Source organism: Crinia signifera, chromosome 4 (assembly GCF_055691185.1).
Source record: "Crinia signifera chromosome 4, ASM5569118v1, whole genome shotgun sequence".
In the NCBI taxonomy this organism is placed as follows: Eukaryota; Metazoa; Chordata; class Amphibia; order Anura; family Myobatrachidae; genus Crinia; species Crinia signifera.
Genome location: NC_139220.1, coordinates 28270558 through 28291666, shown reverse-complemented (window position 1 = coordinate 28291666; position 21109 = coordinate 28270558). Strand labels below are relative to the sequence as shown.

General features: G+C 45.0%; 1 protein-coding gene across 1 annotated transcript in view; it reads right to left on the bottom strand.

The window, feature by feature from the left end:
- Positions 1–1042: 1042 nt before the first annotated feature.
- The window catches only part of MGAT4B (alpha-1,3-mannosyl-glycoprotein 4-beta-N-acetylglucosaminyltransferase B), a 285731-nt gene continuing 265664 nt past the window's right edge, over positions 1043–21109 (bottom strand). Inside the window, exons 12-15 of the mRNA XM_083181481.1 lie at positions 18953–19031; positions 5519–5606; positions 3637–3749; positions 1043–2592 (exon numbers count right to left, since the gene is read on the bottom strand). Of these exons, the coding sequence (XP_083037607.1) occupies positions 2569–2592; positions 3637–3749; positions 5519–5606; positions 18953–19031 (304 nt within the window). The 3' untranslated portion in view covers positions 1043–2568. The remainder of the gene's footprint in view (positions 2593–3636; positions 3750–5518; positions 5607–18952; positions 19032–21109) is intronic.

Here is a 21109-nt window from a genome sequence, read left to right as displayed (position 1 = left end):
TTACTGTTTTTCAGCTGACATGCGGACAGGCGGTATTTCATGCCCTACCATCCACTAGGGCGTGGTGGGAGAATAAAATAGTGTGCCAAGCGTATAGAGGCACCGCGCCTGAAGCATTGCGAGCGTAGCATGCCATGCGAGGGGACGTGGTGCACTTAAACTGTGTCCATGTCAACTGTGTCGACATTGGGGTAAAAAACAGTGAAAACCCCCATGTCGACCTTTTGACTGTCGACCTACCCATGTCAGCCTAACTGTTGTGTCGACCTAGACACCTGTCAACCTTGTGCCATGTTGACCTAGACACCCAATGGTGTCAACCTAATGACTGTCGACCATCATTGGGGTCAACCCAATGATCCCATTAGGTTGACAATGGCTAGTTCGTCAGTTAAAGGGTCGACATGGGCTTTTCACATTTTTTTTGTCCCAAATGTCGACATGGATACCGTATCGGTGTACCGTTTGGACACTTTTCTATTCTCCCTCCACACCCTAGTGGATGGTATGCCGTGAAATACTGCCTGTTGGCACGTCAGCTCAAAAAAAAAGTGAAAACCCAAGTTGGCCTTTTGACTGTCAATCTAACCATTATCAGCCTAATGCTTGTGTCGACCTTCCCAACCATGACGACCTTAGGCATCTCGACCTATTTGGTGTGTCTACCTAAGCCACGTTGACCTTCAGTGGTCAACCCAATGACAGTATACCCTCTGTACACTTGTCCGCCTTGTCTGAGCCACAAGTTGGACCCAACTTCCTTCAATCTTTCACAGCATGCGACTTATCGCATGTAAAAAAAGGGCCTACCGGGGACCTGCCGGGGGAGTTCAGGGGGGAATCAAAGGCGATATATCGCTTGTTCTAAAAAGCACCTGACGGCTGCACATACGATTTATCTTATGTGCAGCACCTCCACCTCCGACTCGATTTCTTGTTCTGATCCCTAGGAAACGGGTAAAAAAAGGCCAAATCGCACCAGTGTATAGGGGCCTTTTTACATAGGAGGAGAAAGAAAAACCTACAAGGTCAAACGAGACAATAACAGTGCACAATATTATTTTATTTTTCATAGAGATGTATCTGAGAAATCAATATAAAATACAAATGACGACAATTTCTCGTAACATATCCCAGTGTATATAACAGAGGAAGTGGGGAGCTTGTGGCAATTTTTTTTGTTTAAATACTTGCCAAGTAAAACTGTGAGCGTCCTCAGAAAGGTTGGGTTTCTGAAAAGCCACCGAAACAGATCAAAATATACAGAAACATTTACTCGGGAGCAGTAACAGATTTTGCAGTACGTTAATGCCAATAAAAAAAAAAAAAAAAAAGAGAGGAATTTTTGCCAAATGCTGCAGCTGTGTTTGCTTCCATGGGACACAATAAATAAATATCTACGCTTCTCTCTCATTATGTGATGATAAAGTTTTGGCCTCTTGGAGATGCGGAGAATATTGTAGGCACTCTCGGTAAATAATGTGTAACTGTTGGCAGGACCGAGGTGCGTGAATGAATCGTAAAACTTAGACTTATTTGTAAATAAATATATACATATTTTTGAAGAGAGCAAACGGAACTGTTTGTACATGAAGAGAGACTTTTTTTCAGCTACAGTGGGCTGTATTTGAGCCCTGGAGTCCTATAAAAACTAAGTTATTTAATATACTGCTCTTATAAACTGTAAAATTACCGCTTAACAATTTCAGGATTTCTGCAGGACGTTTGCTCTTTGATGAAACGCGTCCGCTCCTGCTCAAATTGGATAAGCATCTAACACGTACGGCGTTAACCGCCCACTGTGGCGAAACAAACCCAATCAAAAGACATAACCAATAAAAAAAATAAACGTTCAGACTGTGAAGGAATAGTTAAAATTTACCCAGAACTATCAACTGCGTGGAGATGTATTACTGAAGTGACACCTGGATTTTCTAAAATGAACAAAATAAAAAAACAAAGTAGTCTAACTTGATCACAGCTAGTATTACACAAAAAGAAAAGGCCTTTGAACGGCTTCAGCACTGAAAGGGCCCGAACAGCACGGGGGCCAGACACCACTGAAGGAGTTGGTAACAGAAAATTAGGCATTATGTTGTATACCCCGCCTTCATTCCTTTTGCACATGAAACACCTCTAACATGTAACACACCCAATGCAGAAAACAATGCTTTGGTGTCCACCGTTTCTACTATTGTGCTTTCCATGGACGATGACAGCTTCAGAAAATCCGCCCTCAAGGAGTGGACAAAAGTGGGCCACTGACTGGGCAGAATTCGGTCACTGAGAAGATGTCTATGCCAGGATCATCATCATAGTTGGAGCAGGTGCTAAGAAGTTGCTGAGAAGTAGGCTACCTCTCTACTTCTTGGGTAATCCCGGACGGCAGGGAACCGATTCAGCACTTCCCCAGCTGCACTTGGGGCAATGTGGTAAATGTTCTGCTTCAGTCCAGTACTGACCTTGTGCAGTGCCACTGCGATGGACAGCAGCACTACAGGAGAGGGAACGAGGGCAGAGCAGCTGGAGGAACCAGTCCAGTCTATTGACAAATTGGTCCAAAAGGGATCAGTCCGCTTTTTTAATAAATATCTGTTTAGGGGGATTGAATGAATAAAACAGAAGATACGTCAGTAACACAAAAACAAATGAACACAATATTATTATTGTATTCTAGTATTTAAGCCAAATGATACAAAGGTCCTGAATTGAGAGGTGCAGGCACAGCTATGATTTTGTTTGAGCGGACTTATGAAAGTCGGCTAAATATACAACCGCTTTCTTGTGCACAGAGATACCCACTGCCGACGTCTTACATCCACCGCACATCAGTTGGCCATCGGACGTCTAGTGAACCTATACACTTAACAACAAAGCGGCTCTCCTAAGACACTGGGGCCTCTACAGCTGCAAGAAATTTCCATTTTATTAAGTAAAAATGTCCCATGCTATTTGGTGGCAATGTCCATCTCTAACTCCCTTCTGAACACTGAAGTCAACCAGTTGCCTAGAGATGTTGCAAGGGATGAAGGTCCTGACGTTCCGGAATCTTCCTTCCGTAATGTAATACAGTGGTGTCCCTGACTCCCTCTCGAAAGATATGAATAATTCCAAGTTAAAAGAAAATCCTTCCCTCCTTGTTTCCTTAGAAGTGATATGTATATGTTTATGGAGAGATCTAACCGTCAACATCTAAACACGTCACCACATACGCGACCACTTGGTTTTACCGGGTGGAATTCAAAGAGTCTAATAGTACATATAAGGAAAAATTAGAGTAAGGCCACGGCCACCCTTGGGAAGTTTATTTGTGTGATCGGTGTTCTACTGTCTGGAGACCTATGGACCCTCTCTCTTTCTTTACCTGAATTTTTTTTTTACCGCCTCACATATTAGGATATATATTATATTAATATATTTGTACACTTGTTGTTATATTGATACACTTATGATTCATGCGAATTACTCAATTTTAAATATGAAATTACAACTGAAACATTCTCTAACACAAGTTTCAGTTATTTTAGATTGGTGACGCAATCAGGGAGGATAAAAGTAAAAACATGCTACAAATATAAAGCAGTCAAAAACTAGTTGTAACTACCTAACATGCCAAGATAGTAAAAATCAACATACCTCACTCAAAATGACCCACACTGGAGAATCTGTCTGAATGGAGAGACGCAGCGCCTCTAGTGGCCCAAATGAAGAATCCACTTCTCCTTCTGCTATGCCCTTGTTAAACGATCCTAATTTAGGCACATCAAAGCAAATAAAAGTGAAATGTGGGAGGACAAAACTGTTACCATATACAAAACACATAAAATCATTCCAATCTTCAACAGTTTATGCTGGAATTATTACTGGTGACTTCATTGCATGCTACTAATAAGCCGTGGTTAAAAATAGCGTAACAGTTTATCTCATAATTAAGTGTTAATCAGTAAGAGTTATTACCGGAGTGCTAATAATACTACAGACTGAGAAAAGAAATATCAAAATGATTCGTTTCACTTTCAGTAGTTTTAATTGAGAATAATATTTTAATTTGACTAGCGCAGATTCATTTTCAGCTAATGATAGCGATAAGATATTTCATTGTTGTCTCGGAGAAACATTTTATTTTTCATTTATGGATTTAAATGCTCCAATTTGTCTTATCGGTGTAAGATCTTTCTTGCATTGGTTAGGCAGTGTATGTGCAGTCATTCACACAGTCCGTTAGGGGTGACTAGATACCCCAAGAATCATGTTCAGTCATCCTAAGTGATCCCAGCCACTAGTCGACCCAAAAATCATGTCCAAGTATCCTAGGTGATCCCAGGCATGAGTCTCCCCACAAATCATGTCCAGTCATCCTAAAAGATCCTAGCCATGAGTCACCCCAAGATCCATGTCCAGGCATCCTAGGTGATCCCAGCCACTAGTCGCCCCAAGATCCATGTCCAGGCATCCTAGGTGATCAAAGCCACTAGTCACCCCAAGATCCATGTCCAGGCATCCTAGGTGATCCCGGCCACTAGTCGCCCCAAGAATCATGTCCAGGTAATCCCAGACAGTAGTTGCTGCTTTTGTCTTTCTTTGAGTCACCTGGTGACTCAACTAACAGGTCCCCACAGGATTTGTGTGGAGTGTTGAACGGTTGTATTATGGCGCTCAGACAGTCGGGATTCTGACAGTCATTTGTCCGACTCAAGGAACTCTGATGGGGGCAAGCTCTACAAAGACCCTTGCGGGCTTGGTGGCTCACCACAGATTCTATATTGCCTCTATGGGGGTTGTGGACCCCCAAAAGGGAGAAAAGGCCTTGTCAGTCAGGATTCAGACTGTTGGAGAGTTATCCGGCACCCGGCACCCATGTGGAACGACTGACCTGTGCTATATGGCCACCTGTTTGGAGACACTTTGCACACAATATATGGACCCACATATCGTAGCCACCTGGTGTACATGCATAGACATACTGTAGAAGTCTGTTCAAGCCCTAGTCACACAATAACTGATATGCACCAATGTACAGATATAATGTACGGCAACATGCTATGGGTACTTCGGGAGAAATGTATTAAGCCTTAACAAGTGATAAATTGGAGAGCGATAAAGGACCCAGCCAAGCAGCTCCTAAATGTCATTTATCAAACACAGCCTGTAACATGACAGTTGGGAGACGATTGGCTGGTCATTTATCACTCTTTATCTCTCTCCACATTATTACTTGTTAAGGCTTAATATATTTGGCCCACAGCGCTTACACTGCCTTCTTGTAGTATGGCGTAAGCCCTGGTTTCCATGAGGATGGAACACACTGGCTTTTTGGGCATTTAAGCCAATAGTATGACAATTTCAGGCATATCATTTATTTTTATCCAATTTCACTATTGCGGCACATAAATAAGAGCACATCTTTATGCAATCATGTTCGGAGAACATTGGGATTACGCCAGACAAAGGCAGGTAAACAGAATTACTTGTACGGGACATATAGTTAGAGACTGGAAAAGCACCGCCAGTAGCTCACCTATCTGAAAGTACCCATCTGGTGTGCGGTGGTATTTAGAGGGTTTGGCCCGGCCTTCCTGTAATGCTTCTTTGTCCGACTGGAGGCTCTGTAAGAGACACAAAAATAAGTCAGGCCTGAAGGATTCAGTAGAGAAGTGCAAGATTCTATTACAGGGGTGAGCAGACATGTAACACACGAGCTGTACTATAATGGCAAACTAGAGGTCAGGCAGATTGAAGTTTAACCACAACTTTTTGTAGACTACACGATTTAGCTCAGCCCATGACATAGGTAGCACAGATGCCACTTGACTGTGTTAAAATAATGCAATACATAAAACCAACATCATGAATAATCCAGACTACTGACAACTACAATGTGTATAAGAATTGGTCCCAATGTAACATTCAGCATTATAGTTGGGGGACCAACATGAAGGCTGACGCGTTTCATACAAGTGGCATTCTTGCGGGAGGAGATGCATTTGTGCTTTAGGTGCTTCACGAGGACCTGCAACTATCAGGCTAAATGCATGGTTTAGGGGGAGGGACTCTGTATTGCTTAACCATCCTGGGACTTGGGTAGAATTCACAACAAGCCCCATATATCCACGACCCCCATAGAGGGAGAATAAAATAGGTGACGAGCGCAACTCGCCACCGTGCCCGCAAGGGGCTTCATTGCGCTCCCCCCGCTGTGCAGTCGGGATTCCGACGTCTGAGTAATGACTGTCGGATTCCCGGTGAAATATACCACACCCGTCCTTAGAGACGCATCTAAAATCAGCAGGATTCCTACGTACACCACTTAATAACTTGCAAATGACACAAAACAGAAATTACTTCTTGGAGTGAAAATGGAGATTGGAAAACCTGTAAGTGGCTCAGTGTTCCGCCCTGCACTTTTGCAAAGAATGAGCTCCATCCCCAGAGCAGAGTAGTGTGCAGCTATGAGTTAGTCCCATAATGGGAGGATATATTGTGATTTGCGGTTTTAATTCTGCAGCGCCACTTCTAATTTTAATATAAGGTATCAAAGTGTGTTTTGTTAGTGTAGGACTTTACTATAAAGGATGATATGAAAACTAGCTGTAGGGTATGCTTGTTTTTGAGTGAACTTTCAATGCAATAATGCTAGAGGAGCCATCATCTCCACATAGTGGAAGCAGCCATTTTGTGCACTGAATTCAGTCAATAAGTTCTTTAGGAGCCAGTGACAAAATGCTTTGTGACTGGTTTCTATATGTAGTGATAAATAAGGATGAAACCACACAGACTTATCAATACGTTAAACAGATATGTACTAACCAACTTAAATGCCGTAGGTTCACTGGAAGGTAGGGCTATTTGTTGGTGGTGCTCCCAAATTTAGTTACTACGAACTATTGTTATGCGAGTGCAAAAGGAGCAATGAAATCAAAATTGGCTTTGCTGGGACACTCTTGATATGAATATATGATTAAAAATTAACTTTTATTCAAGATCACATAAAATTCAGATGGCACATAAACATATTTTACATAGTTAAGTTATAACATAATTCAACAATTCGGAATAAAACAATTACTTCTTAATATTGGGCCTCCCTTATCCGTGTATTCCCCCAAAAAACAAAATATTCTGAAAACCGTGGTTTCTCAACATATTTCGTTTTTTTTTGGGGGGGGGGATGTCCTCGGTGGCCTTCAAGATCCACTTCAGCAGCATCTCCGGTCCCAGGAGTGCATTGCGCGGGCGCCAGTCACTGAAGAGGATCCTGAAGGCCGCCGTGAACGCCGGGCAACACCGTAAATGTCAGGGGACCATCGGGGCACCACCAGGGGACAAGGTAAGTATGGAGAATTTTTTTTTTACAAAATCCGCAAAAATCCCTTATTCAAAATGCTTGCGGGCCCGAGCATTTCGGATGAGAGACACTCAACCTTCATATCAAGAGTGCCCCAACAAAGACAACTTTGTCTTCAGTACACTGTCTGCACTCACATAACAATAGTTTCTATATGTAATCACACATACTTCCCCCATTTGCCCTTTTCCCTCTTGTCTTGGTGATGTACGGAACTGTATGGCTGAATATTAAGCCCACAAAATGGCCGCTTCTTCCAAGTGTGGGTAAGAACTAGGACTCGCCAAAAGGCCAGTCAATGCGAAAAAGGAACGTAAGTTTAGAGAGTCTAAATATGGCTATTAATCAGCATCTGAATTGTGTCTATGGTCATAAACCCTAGCCACTGGCGCCACAAGATGGTACTGTTACCTCATTTATGAAGGAATCTGCTGAAGTAGAAAAGAAGATTAAGGCTGATAAAGAATAACCGAAAGAAAATCATCTGAAATGTAACACAACGACCAATTTATCTGTATATTACAGATCTTCAGATAACTTCAGTCCCCCGCAAGACAAGATATATCTTAGTGTATTTTTTTTATTACTATTCTTTATACGTCCCAGGCACATCGCAGGAAGCCGTTCGCTGGGAAATACTGCCATGTAAACTGCAATGACAGGCAATTCATTTCTTCACCTACCGGAGATTTACAGCTGAAATGATAGCAAACGGAAATATTGGTGTATGTTTTATTGAGAGCCGTCTGTGCCTCAGAACGACCTGACTGAGACTCGGCGTGCCCTGATGTACAGAGCGTTGTGATTCCATATATGTGTACCACTAGAGCACAATGCTGCATTGCTATGTTCCCCAAATGAATGTTCCCCACAAGCAGTACTGGCTTTGTAGCTTCCCCGAGTGATTTATCCCCAATTTCTAACACTGTGTCACTCAGTCCCCCCCCCCCCCCCAAGTCATTTATCTTTGGTACACAATATTCCCAGTGATTTATGCATGTTACACAACACTGTCACCTCAGTTCCACAATGTGATTTATCCCTGGTGCACTACTGTGTCACTCACTTCCCCGGTGATTTGTCCCCGCTCAGCAATACGGTGTCACTTAGGGGTAGATTTATCAAATGGAGATAAATTCTATTACCAGCACATTCGCCAGGTAAATGGCTTATTACAACTTCTTCATATTGATCATGAGGTGCACCCCGCAGATCCTGAGGCGCACCCCATAGATCCCGAGGCGCGCCCCGCAGATCCTGAGGCGCTCCCCGCAGATCCTGAGGCGCGCCCCGCAGATCCTGAGGCCTACCCCGCAGATCCTGAGGCCTACCCCGCAGATCCTGAGGCCTACCCCACAGATCATGAGGCCTACCCCACAGATCCTGAGGCCTACCCCACAGATCCTGAGGCCTACCCCACAGATCCTGAGGCCTACCCCACAGATCCTGAGGCCTACCCCACAAATCCTGAGGCCTACCCCACAGATCCTGAGGCCTACCCCACAGATCCTGAGGCCTACCCCACCGAGTAGTCCAAGCCAGGGGCACATTGAATGTATGGCAGTTATTACTGATATATATTGGTATCTTCTGTTTATTAAGGGTATAGTACGAGTAGCTGTAGGCAAGCTGGTTACAATGTGTACATTTTTCTACAGAAAGCAATGGTTCATTTGTTACAGATGTTGGCTGACCTTTAAACTTCAACATTGGCACCATAAGTTTCTCCAAATTAAGCAGCTCTTGCCCGGACCACCTCCATGGGAAGTTGTGCCTCCAGCTAATTTCCAAATGTGTTATTCCGCACTGCTCGCTTGTCTACTGGACAGAGGCATGGTAGAGAACAGCGTTTCCTTCCAAGAGATCCAGTTGTCCTATATTGCTTGATTATTCATCAAACTGAGCGTACACTCATAGTCGACCTGTACTTTTCCCCCAAAAATAATTTTTGCACCTAATTACTCCATTTGCAAAATAAAATCTGTATTATGGTGTGTACACATGGTCAGATATGCTGTGCTATGCGAGTCCCGATGCGATCAGATCATATCGGGACTCGCATAGCACGGCATGCATTCAGTGGCACAGTTTTGACTATATAGTGCAGATCTGCACTATATAGTCAATGCAGCCAAGACTATCTGTCTTGGGATACGCGAACGCGCATTGGGATCGCATGCAGATCGTAACGGTTAAAACCCTAGTGGATCTGCATGCGATGCATATCTTACCGTGTTTACACACCATTAGATTTTTGGTGGTAAAAACAGGGGTTTGGTGAGCACCGTGTGGGGGTGTCCACCAAGGGGCGCAGGATATGAGTGGTAATTGGGGCAGCAGCTGCACTGGCGGGTTAGTTTGTACCCGATAAACAGAGAAGAAAAGTAGGTTCAGAACAAAAGTTCTGTGGCAGCGCTAAGATTGGTAATTTAAAAATGGATTCACAGATTAGATGATCCTTAAAAACAATTTTAATATTATTAAAACGACCTGTATATACAGTATTTTCTTAAAAGAAGAAGAAATTGAAATACAACATGTACAAATATATAAAAACACTCTCTGCTTGCTGGACTGATTTTTTGATGTTTTTGCAACAAAGCAATGTTATTACACAATTGGGTAATTGGTATAGTTACCACTCCATAGGCAAAAGTGCGGTGCACTGGGTCGTCACCTGGGGAGAAACAGGTGGAGCACCCCACGGATGTGCGGTGGATCCTCTCTAGTGAGTGGCCTGGAGAAGAATGAATTGTATTCCGTGGCCACTGGAGGTATTCCAAAACGTGTTCTCCACTTGTAATGGACCACAATGGATCGATGGTCTGTCCAATCAATTGGATGGTTGGGTGCTCCCAGATGGTGAGATGACCCGTGTAGTGCCCAGTGGGTTGTGTCCCAATTCTCAGGGGGTTTGAGTCCTCTCTAGTATGTGGCCTGGACGAATGGAATGAAGTCCACCGTCACTGGAGGTGGGGGAAAGTGTCCTGCTGTTTTGGTAAACAGCGATGGGGCAATAATCAGTCCAAGTGTGCAATTTGATGTCCAGCAAGACAGGGATCAGGGTAATGGAGGGTCACCAACGCGTTTCGCTGCTTTTCCAAACTGCAGCTTTATCAAGGATACCATCATGGCCTAGAGGCTGGTTTATATACCCTAATAATTAGTACAATAGATAGCACCTGTGTGCTTAGATCATCCAATCATGTTAAAATCTCATAAATTCAGACTTTAGTTGAAGAGGAGGCAATATAAGAAATAAACCAATAATATTTAATCCACAAAATATTATATTTATTTACCATTTCAGAGATAGAAATTAGGTTTGTGTATTATTTGACCCAGTCACCTGACTATATTTTTGGTGGTGCCTGCATAATAATCTTTAATGATACATCTCTCATTAATGATGTTCAATACAGCGAATCATTAAAAATTCCTTTAACAAAACAGAAGAACCTTGCTCATCGGTGGCAGGTACCATTCCTTTCGATCCCTGACACTGCTTGTTCTTTACTACCTGCAACATTGGCTCCATCAGCAGAACAACCGCTTTGTAAGATAATGTGTCGGACAATACTCTTGTTCGAATAACATGTTATAGATGGCAGAATAAGTCCCGGGAAACCTGAAGTCCTCATGTGGTGAAGGGCAACCTCTTACCACTGACAGGTGTTGTTTGGTGCACTAGTAATATACTGACCTACCCCTAGATGCCACCAGTTTGGTGGACCAGTCGTGACCGCTTCATTGTATTGCCTACTCTGGTGATGGCGCGTACCTCCCCAACTGACCCTCTAACTTGGGAAGGTATGAGAAATAATCAAGGACAACTTGTGGAAACTTGTTAAATATATGTTTGGCCTGGAAAGATGTCGTGTCTAGAAGCATTAGTGTGGAGTTAGCCATACTGGCCAAGTGCCATCCGCCATGTGTAATATTTGGGAGAGTCACAGTTAGAAAACTTTCATAAAGAGAAAAGTTCTGCTGAGATTCTCTGCCTGTCAGTCTCGTCCTCAGACAATCGCAGCAAATAGGTGTTTGGCTGTGACCGTGACTGAAGCAGAAGAAGTACTCAGTCAAAACTGTATTTAATAGACCAACAAACAGCTTTTATTTCACTCTGACTTCAAACGCGGCTTCATCCGCATCTCATATGTCAGTTTAAATGAAACATTATACCCAGAAAAGGATATATTGCAGTACGGCAAATATCTCCTACTCCTTCTCTTACATCGAAAGTGTCAAACATTTATACTTTCAGCAAATAACGGTTCAAATAATGTTCCCAATACTACAACAAGTTAAAAGTCGGACATGTAACGCTCGGTCATGCCCAGGTAAGCACCAACTTTCTCTGAAGAACTAAGGGGGAGATGTATGATAGCGGAACTTTTTGCTACACCTCATTACCGCAGTGAAGCAGAAAGCATCATCAATAAGATGTATTACCATCTTTTTCTGACAAAGCGGTGTCAACCCCCCAACCCTACCACCTGGAAATCCCCGCCTGAGCACACAGCAAATTAACCTGTTGCTGACGAGCTGCATCTCTTTCTCTCTCTCCCTGCCTGTCCAGCTCAAGGGCGCATGTGCAAGATCTTGCTACTGAGGCAGGATCTCCTGCGCAGCCCGGAACTGGCACCAAAACACGGTTCCTGCTATGGAGACAAGGCAACGACACCCGCAGCTGTTGAAATTGATAGCTGCAGGTGTTGGAACGGTCAGTAGGGCTTACCGTACATATATTGTTCTACCTGCGTGCTATATTTTAGCAAATAGTGCCTGGCATTTTCCTCACTCCACCGGTGTAATACATGAAGGAGGGGAACCCGGTATCAGTGCACATAACGTTCATTGATACCACGTCTCCCCCAAAATGATGATCGATACATCTATCCTTAAGTCATACTGAACTAGACATTCTCTACGCTGCAATGGCCGATGCTGCCATTAAAGTTACTTACAACACCACCTAAAACAGTTACGAAACAGTTGTAGGAGGCCTAAAGAAAATCTGTAACATCCAAATATTGATCCATCATCTGACGCACCCACTCCAGATCCTCTGGTTTCCAGATTAGAGACGGGTCGGCAAGTGCAAGAATCTTTACCAACACCTGCGCCCTATTTCTGTAGAGATCACCGCCAGCTGATTACAGAACCGGTGAAAACATAATAACAACAGTCAATTAAGCTGAACAAGGAAACTTAAAAAAAACAAACAAACCACAAGTTCTAGAAGCGAACCTCCATCTTATCTATTACAATTGACCCAATGCTGACAATTAGATGCATTGCCGAATGAGCCTGCAGTTGAGTTCCTAAGAGACACCAAGGAAACAGAAGAGTGGACCAAGCATTGAGTGGGGCTATGTATTAATAATGTGGACCCACTCGGCAGATCGAGCATATTGGCATCTGGTCATGGAGCGACTGCGTATTTCCCTCTGCAGGCAGATCTGTAAACACGTAGTTGCAGGAATGCTATATCCATACACCGGGTGAGACACATCCGTACGTAACAGGATTTAACACATTACCAGATGGGTAGTATTTTAAGACAAGCATCTTCCAAAATAGAGGCTCTTACGTCTAATGACTGTGTAATGTGTCACACACAGGCAGGAAATAGCATGCGATTGTTAGTCATAAGTCTGCTCATTTGCATACCCATCTATAGATTAAGCCAAACCAAGCTAAATAATACCAGATTGTAGAACATGCAACGGGTGTAGCGTTGTCACATGTCCAGTCCTCAGTTGTGCCCCTGAGGTAATGCTGATCAGACAGCCACTAGAGCTCTTTGTGATCCATCTAGGTGCACTGCACAAAGGACACACCCACACACATATAAGACATATCTCCCCCTCACTCTTTTTTTTTTTAAATTTGAAACATAAAAATAAGCTGAAAAGCCGCATTTATTAAGAGAAAACAGGTCAAAATGAATTAAATGCTCGTACAGAGGTACCACCAAATTTGAATGGGAGGCAACATGAGAGGATGGCATAGAGGCAGCGCTTTTGGGGGGAGATGCTAGAATACTCAGTTGGCTATAGCAGTACTACAGAAGCCAACACACCTCCATTTCCAGCCATTAGAAACAAGGGCCAGAAAACCATAAAGGAGGGTATTCAATCCGGTATTACGATTGTTGGAACATCCCAACAGTCGGAATCCCTGGCTGTTTTCACTCAGCTGGACTGTAACGCGACAGCTGGAATTCAAGGTTTCAGCTGTCGAGTGTCGGAAAGTGGGCATGGCGGTGAAAAATGTCAGGATTGTAAAAAAAAAAAAAAAAACAGCCAGGAATTCAACAATCTGTGTCCATTTCCAACAAAACAAATCCGATTTTCAGGACCTCTCACAGCGGGATGCAGTTACGATCCCGGCGGTCGGGATCCCGGCGTTCAGAATCCCGACGCCGGAATCCCGACCGCCGAAATGCCGACACTTTCTCCCTCCTGGGGTGTCCACGCGCCGTAGGTGCGTCCAAATTTTTGGGGGCGTGGCCTATCGGTGTGGGGCGTGGCCTATTTCACCATGCCCCATGCAGAATAGGCGCATGCGTACAGCGTCTATTCTGCAGCCTGTGTGGCTGGGGAGATAGAGATGGGGGGGGGTGACAGGGGGTCTCCCAACTGTCCCCCCCCCCGTGCCATGGGACACTGAGTACAGGGCCACCTCCCTTGAACATATTATGCACCATAACAAGAGGGCCCTTTTTTCTATTGAAAAACCTGCACACCTTATGCCACACAGTATAAGCCAATATTCACATTATGACACATGGAATGATCCAAAATTCACAAAATGCCACACAGAATGAGTTAAAAAAAAAAACATTATGCAGCACCCTACATTACATTATGCATCATAACAGTATGCGCTAAAGTTCACATTATGCAACGGAATGAGAAGACACAGGGTGAGGTTGGTGCAGGGTGAGAGGGGGTGGTGATGAAGAGTGAGAGGGGGTGGTGATGAAGGGTGAGAGTAGAGTGGCAGGGTGGAAGAGGATGCAGGGAGGGAGGGGGGATGGAGGATGGCATAGAATGCTGGGAGGGGAGATGCAGGGTAGCTTAGGACGTAGGGAGGGAGGACGTACGCAAGGTGGCACAGGACGCAGAGTGTGAGGGCGGCATGGTGGCACAGGATGCAGGGTAGGAGGGGGAATGCAGAGGATGCAGGGAGGGGAGTCACAAAGTGGTGGAGGATGCAGGGAGGGGAGACTGATGCCCATTATACATATGCCACACAACGTGATGCCCATTATGCATATGCCACACACCGTGATGCTCCATTATACATATGCCACACACCGTGATGCCCATTATACATATGCCGCACACCGTGATGCCCATTATACATATGCCGCACACCGTGATGCCCATTATACATATGCCGCAGACTATGATGCCCATTATACATATGCCACACCGTGATGCCCATTATACATATGCCGCACACCGTGATGCCCATTATACATATGCCGCACACCGTGATGCCCATTATACATATGCCCCACCCCGTGATGCCCATTATACATATGCCACTCACCGTGATGCCCATTATACATATGCCGCACACCGTGATGCCCATTATACATATGCCACACACTGTGATGCCCATTATACATATGCCACACACCGTGATGCCCATTATACATATGCCGCACACTGTGATGCTCCATTATACATATGCCGCACACCCTGATTCCCATTATACATATGCCACACCGTGATGCCCATTATAAATATACCGCACACCGTGATGCTCCATTAAACACATACCGCACACCGTGATACCCATTATACACACATGCCGCACACCATGATGCTCCATTATACATATGCCGCACACACCGTGATGCCCATTATACATATGCCGCACACCATGATGCTCCATTATACATATGCCACACACACCGTGATGCCCATTATTCATATGCCGCACACCCTGATTCCCATTATACATATGCCGCTCACCGTGATGCCCATTATATATATGCCACATACCGTGGTGCCCATTATACATATGCCACACACCGTGATGCTCCATTATACCTATGCCGCACACAGTGGTGCTCCATTATACATATGCCGCACACAACGTGAAGCCCATTATACATATGCCACACACCGTGATGCCCATTATACATATGCCCCACACCGTGATGCCCATTATACATATGCCGCACACCGTGATGCTCCATTATACATATGCCGCACACCGTGATGCCTATTATACATATGCCGCACACCGTGATGCCCATTATACATATGCCGCACACCGTGATGCCCATTATACATATGCCGTACACCGTGATGCTCATTATACATATGCCACACACCGTGATGCCCATTATACATATGCCACACACCCTGATTCCCATTATACATATGCCACACCGTGATGCCCATTATACATATACCGCACACCGTGGTGCTCCATTATACACATACCGCACACCGTGATACCCATTATACACACATGCCGCACACCATGATGCTCCATTATATGTATGCCACACACCGTGATGCCCATTATACATATGCCGCACACCATGATGCTCCATTATACATATGCCACACACACCGTGATGCCCATTATACATATGCCGTACACCCTGATTCCCATTATACATATGCCGCTCACCGTGATGCCCATTATATATATGCCACACACCGTGGTGCCCATTATACATATGCCGCACACCGTGATGCTCCATTATACATACAGTATGCCCATTATATATATGCTCCATTATGCATATGCCCCACACATGATGCCCATTATACATATGCCGCAAACCGTGATGCCCATTATACATATGCCGCACACCCTGATTCCCATTATACATATGCCGCACACCGTAATGCCCATTATACATATGCCACACACCGTGATGGGTTGCCAGCCAATAGCAGCACACATTTACATGACACCCCCCCTCCCTGCACATATGAACATGTCACCCCCCCCCCCCCCCCCACACACACACATATTAACATGTTACACAGTACACACCCCTCCCTAGCACATTAACATATAATGCCCATCCCCAGCCCACATTACATACCTGGCTGGCTTGCTGTAGAACTGCTCCTGGATCTGCCCATGCCTGGCTGGCTCTTCCAGTGTATGGCTGTGGCTGCCAGGCTGCTGCTGCTGCTATAGGGTGGATAGTAGAAGGGTGGGCGGCGCTGCACAGTGCACACTACTCATTAATTCTGCCGCCCATCCTGTTTTGAAAAAAACTTGCGCTGCCTGCTGGGGAGGGATCAAGTCAACAGCATCACAGATGCTCAGAGAGGCCGCGGGAGCTGCTGCGTGCGGCCGCGCATGCGCACCAGCGCTCCCGCGGCCAGTATTACTACTGCTGCACGGGATGAGGCTGGCCGCGGCCATCTTAGTTGTGGGCAAAAGTGCCGTGGGGATAGCGGTCGGGTGGTCCGCGCCGCGGCCCATCCAGGGGGGACGAGCGGCCGCTACATGGCTGAAATGGGCCGGCCCACCGGGAAATAGCCCGGTTTCCCGGTGGGCCAATCCGCCCATGCCGCCGGGATTCAATACTGAATCCCTCACAGCGTTTTTTGAACAGTTTACAGTTGGACTATTTTTTTGGACGGACAAACAGCAGCAGGATTCAACATTTTTAGCGCTTGAGGTTTTTTGCTTGGTCAAATTGTGTCTGTGTTGTTTTAAAGCCGGATCTCTGTTTTTTGTAATCTGCCTTTATTGTGGTCGGAAACGGCAGCATTGAATAAGCGACGCCCGCTACTTGAAGATAAATGGATGCTCAGAGGTCCTGCTGAACAGACAAGTACACATATGAGATCAAGCAGTGGCATAAAAACGCCATCACAGACCAAGTTGTAGCGGAGTGGGCAGAGGCAGAACTCTGGGAGGCAATGGAGTCATCTGCCGCCGGGCTCCTGCTCCCAAGGGGGCACCTCTCCTCCCCTTTGAGTTTGAATCAGTTAGTGGCTAACCATATGGAATCTGCTAAAACGGCCCCCCAAAAATGTTTGCCGCCTTGTTGGAGACAGATGCTAGATGTTCAGGGGAGTGCTACACCCTGGCAACAAGCAGGGGCGGAAACAGAAATCTTGGAGCCACATACATTGATATCTCTGGGGCCCCCCATCCCCTAAACCCCCTCCCCCGTGGAACTGGACGCACTCCCTCACCATGCAGCCTTTGCTATATCACACCAACGCTTTCCCTCACCCTGCCCTATAATCACACTGACACAGTTCCTTCCCCTGCGGCCTGTGCTCCCTCACCCTGAGGCCTGTGTTCTATCACACTGATACCCTCCCTCGTCCTGCAGCCTGCGTTCTATCACATTGACTTACTCCCTTACTCAGTGCCCTGCCCTCTATCACACTGACACCTTCCGTCACCCTGCGTTCTATCACACTGACACACTCCTTTGTCCTGCGGCAAGCGTTCTATCCCACTGATGCCCTCCCTCACCCTATGGACTGCTCTCTATCACACGTACATGCTCCCTTAGGCCGCGGCCTGTGCTCCGTCACACTGACGCACTCACCCTGCGCTCTATCACAGCACAAAAGGGAAGGACATATATCTAGTGCTTAAACCTCATACCCTGCTGCCTAACACCTCCCCCCTCCAGCAGCCTAACCCACACACCACTCACTGGAAGAGTGCAGTCTCACAGGCTGTGCGGGCCTGGAACACCAGCAGCTACTCCTCTCCCTCTTTGGCAGGAACCAACAGTCACTTGAAACTGAAACCCATGTAGCCCCACCCCCATCAGGTACAATTAGCTCTGCCCACCAGCAGAGCAAGAGGGCCGAGCAGATGAGTCGGTGGCTGGATGACTGAGTGGGGGAGGGGCTCTCACCAGGCCTAGCAACGAGAAAGAAACCCCTGGCTCAAAACTTGTAGGAACATTTTTCTTTTTTACATTATGTATGAGGAACGTATGAGGAATGGGCGCGAGAATCTTTTTTTCATCTTTCTAGCTACGTCACAGATCAAGAGGGTTATGCCATAATCAAAACATATTTAGACAGTACACAATTAGGAGACATACTTCCCTTAGGTGGCCATACATCAGAAAGATGATTGTGTCCAACTTTCCCTTCAACTCCCCGGGAGTCCTTGGTGGTTTTTGGACACACCATGTACTCACAATCCGTCTCACTCCGTCGTACAGTCCAGCTGTTGCATACGACCGGTCCTCTCACAATCGATTGTATACACCTAAACTGCCTGAAAACTGCCACTCAAATTACCCTGTTGTATAAGCGGAGGACCAATCCTCAAACCCACAGGGCCGCACATTGCACGATTGTCTGCACACAATCTTTTTACAATCCATCTTGCAATCCCTCGAGATTGTATGATTGGGTGCAATGTCTTTCAGGTGTATGGGGACCTTTTGTTTTATCTGTGCCCACAGAAAGATACCACATGAATCCGTCTGACATATCCGGCCCCATATACTCAAGGAGCGTAGCCCCATCAACTGAGCATCACAATTCTAAAAATCGTAAAAAGTGCTACACAATAACCGTTTAAGCGGCATCTACTTTTTTTTTTCTAATCATAATCCTTCCGCGTACTTACATCAAAAGGCAGGATCTCCACTGAGGTGTTGTACAGTTTGTCCTCAGGGTGCTCAATGTTTCCACTCCGGAAAAAGTACCTATGGGAGGAAGAAAAATAAGATCAGGAAACAGGTCCTCATACCAAAGACGGCTAAAGGTCAACAGCATGATAATGCCTTATTATCTCTTGCGTTCCAATTAACAAGGATCCTGTGGAGAAGGAGACGCCACATTCTGCCTGTGTTTAATTTTCAAATTATCCTGCTGCCTATTTTGACACTTTCCAAAATTATCTACGTCTGTGAAAATTGCTTGCTGCAGATGAGCATCTCCTAATTGCTCACCATACGATAAGGACACACGTTATTTCTGCAGCCTATCATTTGTCTGGGAGAAAAAAAATCACAATTGGGGTTTATCTAGACACAGAGGAGTCAGGGTTGGATGGAAATACATGAGCTTTTTATTGGACGCAACTTGCTTATTTTCTGTATTGCTGTATGCAAGCATGACTATCTGTATTGCAGTGCACAAGCGTGGCCTTTTTTTCTGTATAGCAGTACACATGCATGGCTGTTTTTTTCTGTATTGCAGTACGCATGCGTGGCCTTTTTTGTATTGCAGTGCAAAAGCGTGGCCTTTTTCTGTATTACAGTACCCATGCGTGGCCCACCCATGGATCTGCAAAGACTCCATTGGAAGTCGCAATACAGTTGGTCACATTGGTGAGGAGAACAAAGTAATCTTAATTAACATTAATCTGCCCAAACACAGCAACACGAGTTTTTACTATTTATGGATGATCCCAAATAGCTCATCTAATATGATCGTCTCATTGGGCCTTATTCTAGTTCACTCTTTCTGACAAAATCCTTCTTTAGGTGGATAAATCTATGTGCACTGCAGGTGGGGCAGATGTTACTTGTGCAGAGAGAATTAGATTTGGGTGGGGTTGTACTTCAAAGTGAGATCTATATTGCAGTGTAAAAATAATGCAGCCAGTATTTACCCTGAACAGAAACAAAATAACTCACCCAAATCTAATTCTCTCTGCACATTTTACATCTGCCCCACCAGCAGTGCACATGGTTTTGTCCATCTAAGAAGGATTTTGTCACAAAGAGTGAACTAGAATAAGGCCCATTGTGATGAAAAACTCTTTGTGGGTTCCCCTATGTGCACAAGGGAAAGGTTATATATTATACATTATATATATATATATATATAAAGAACATATAGCGTGATAGGGCTAAACGCCTGCTTATCACCGAGTCACACTGGATTTTCAGATTAAACACTATTCACCCTAATGGGTTGAATGATAAAATATGCTGAAGTGCTGTTACGTGATTCTTGAGCAGTATGTCCGCTGTATTGATTGCTGCCTGTTTATATGTATTTATTTGTGTTTATTTGCATTTTCTCTGTGTCTCTATTTCTTTTGTATATTTAATGTCTTATATTCTTTTTATGGTTTTTGTCTGTATGATATGCATAATGTATTATGCTTTTTCTGTCCCCCTCTCTGCTTGTCCGCAGGGCCGCCTACGCCACCAGGAAGTATGGAGGGTGGCTAAGTGGATGCAGTGTGGAACGCAAGCGGTGCCTGCTGCCTAGCAACGGCGCCGTAGCTTACTCCTGGTCCGATGACGTCACCAAGCCCGACTTCCGGGGGTGGGTGCGTGCGCCCCGTGCAATGGACGGCGGAGGGAGGAGAGACATCGGTGTCAGGTATTTATGTATGTTCTGTGTGGTGTGTTCTTTGCTGTAGTGTATCCTGACGAAGGGGATCAAACCCCGAAAGCTTGGTTTCTTAATACACGTTTTTTATGTGCTGAAACCTTCTTGCCTCTGGAGTGCCATTCTTTTGGAGTGTGTATATATAGAACACACACACATATATATATATATATATATATATATATATATATATATATATATATATATATATATATATATATAGAAAACAAAGAAAGACCGCACTCTCACCCAAATATAGACAGCGGTGGGGTGCCCAGCAAAAGGTACATGCAATCGCATGCCCCTTAATACAAATCCAAGAGATCCACACACAGTGGTGTAGAAACAGAGCACTCGCCACAATCACAAATCAGCCTTGTGATAAAAGCAAAATAGTTTTTAATCCAACCGGGTCAACACCGTTATAGGCAAATGA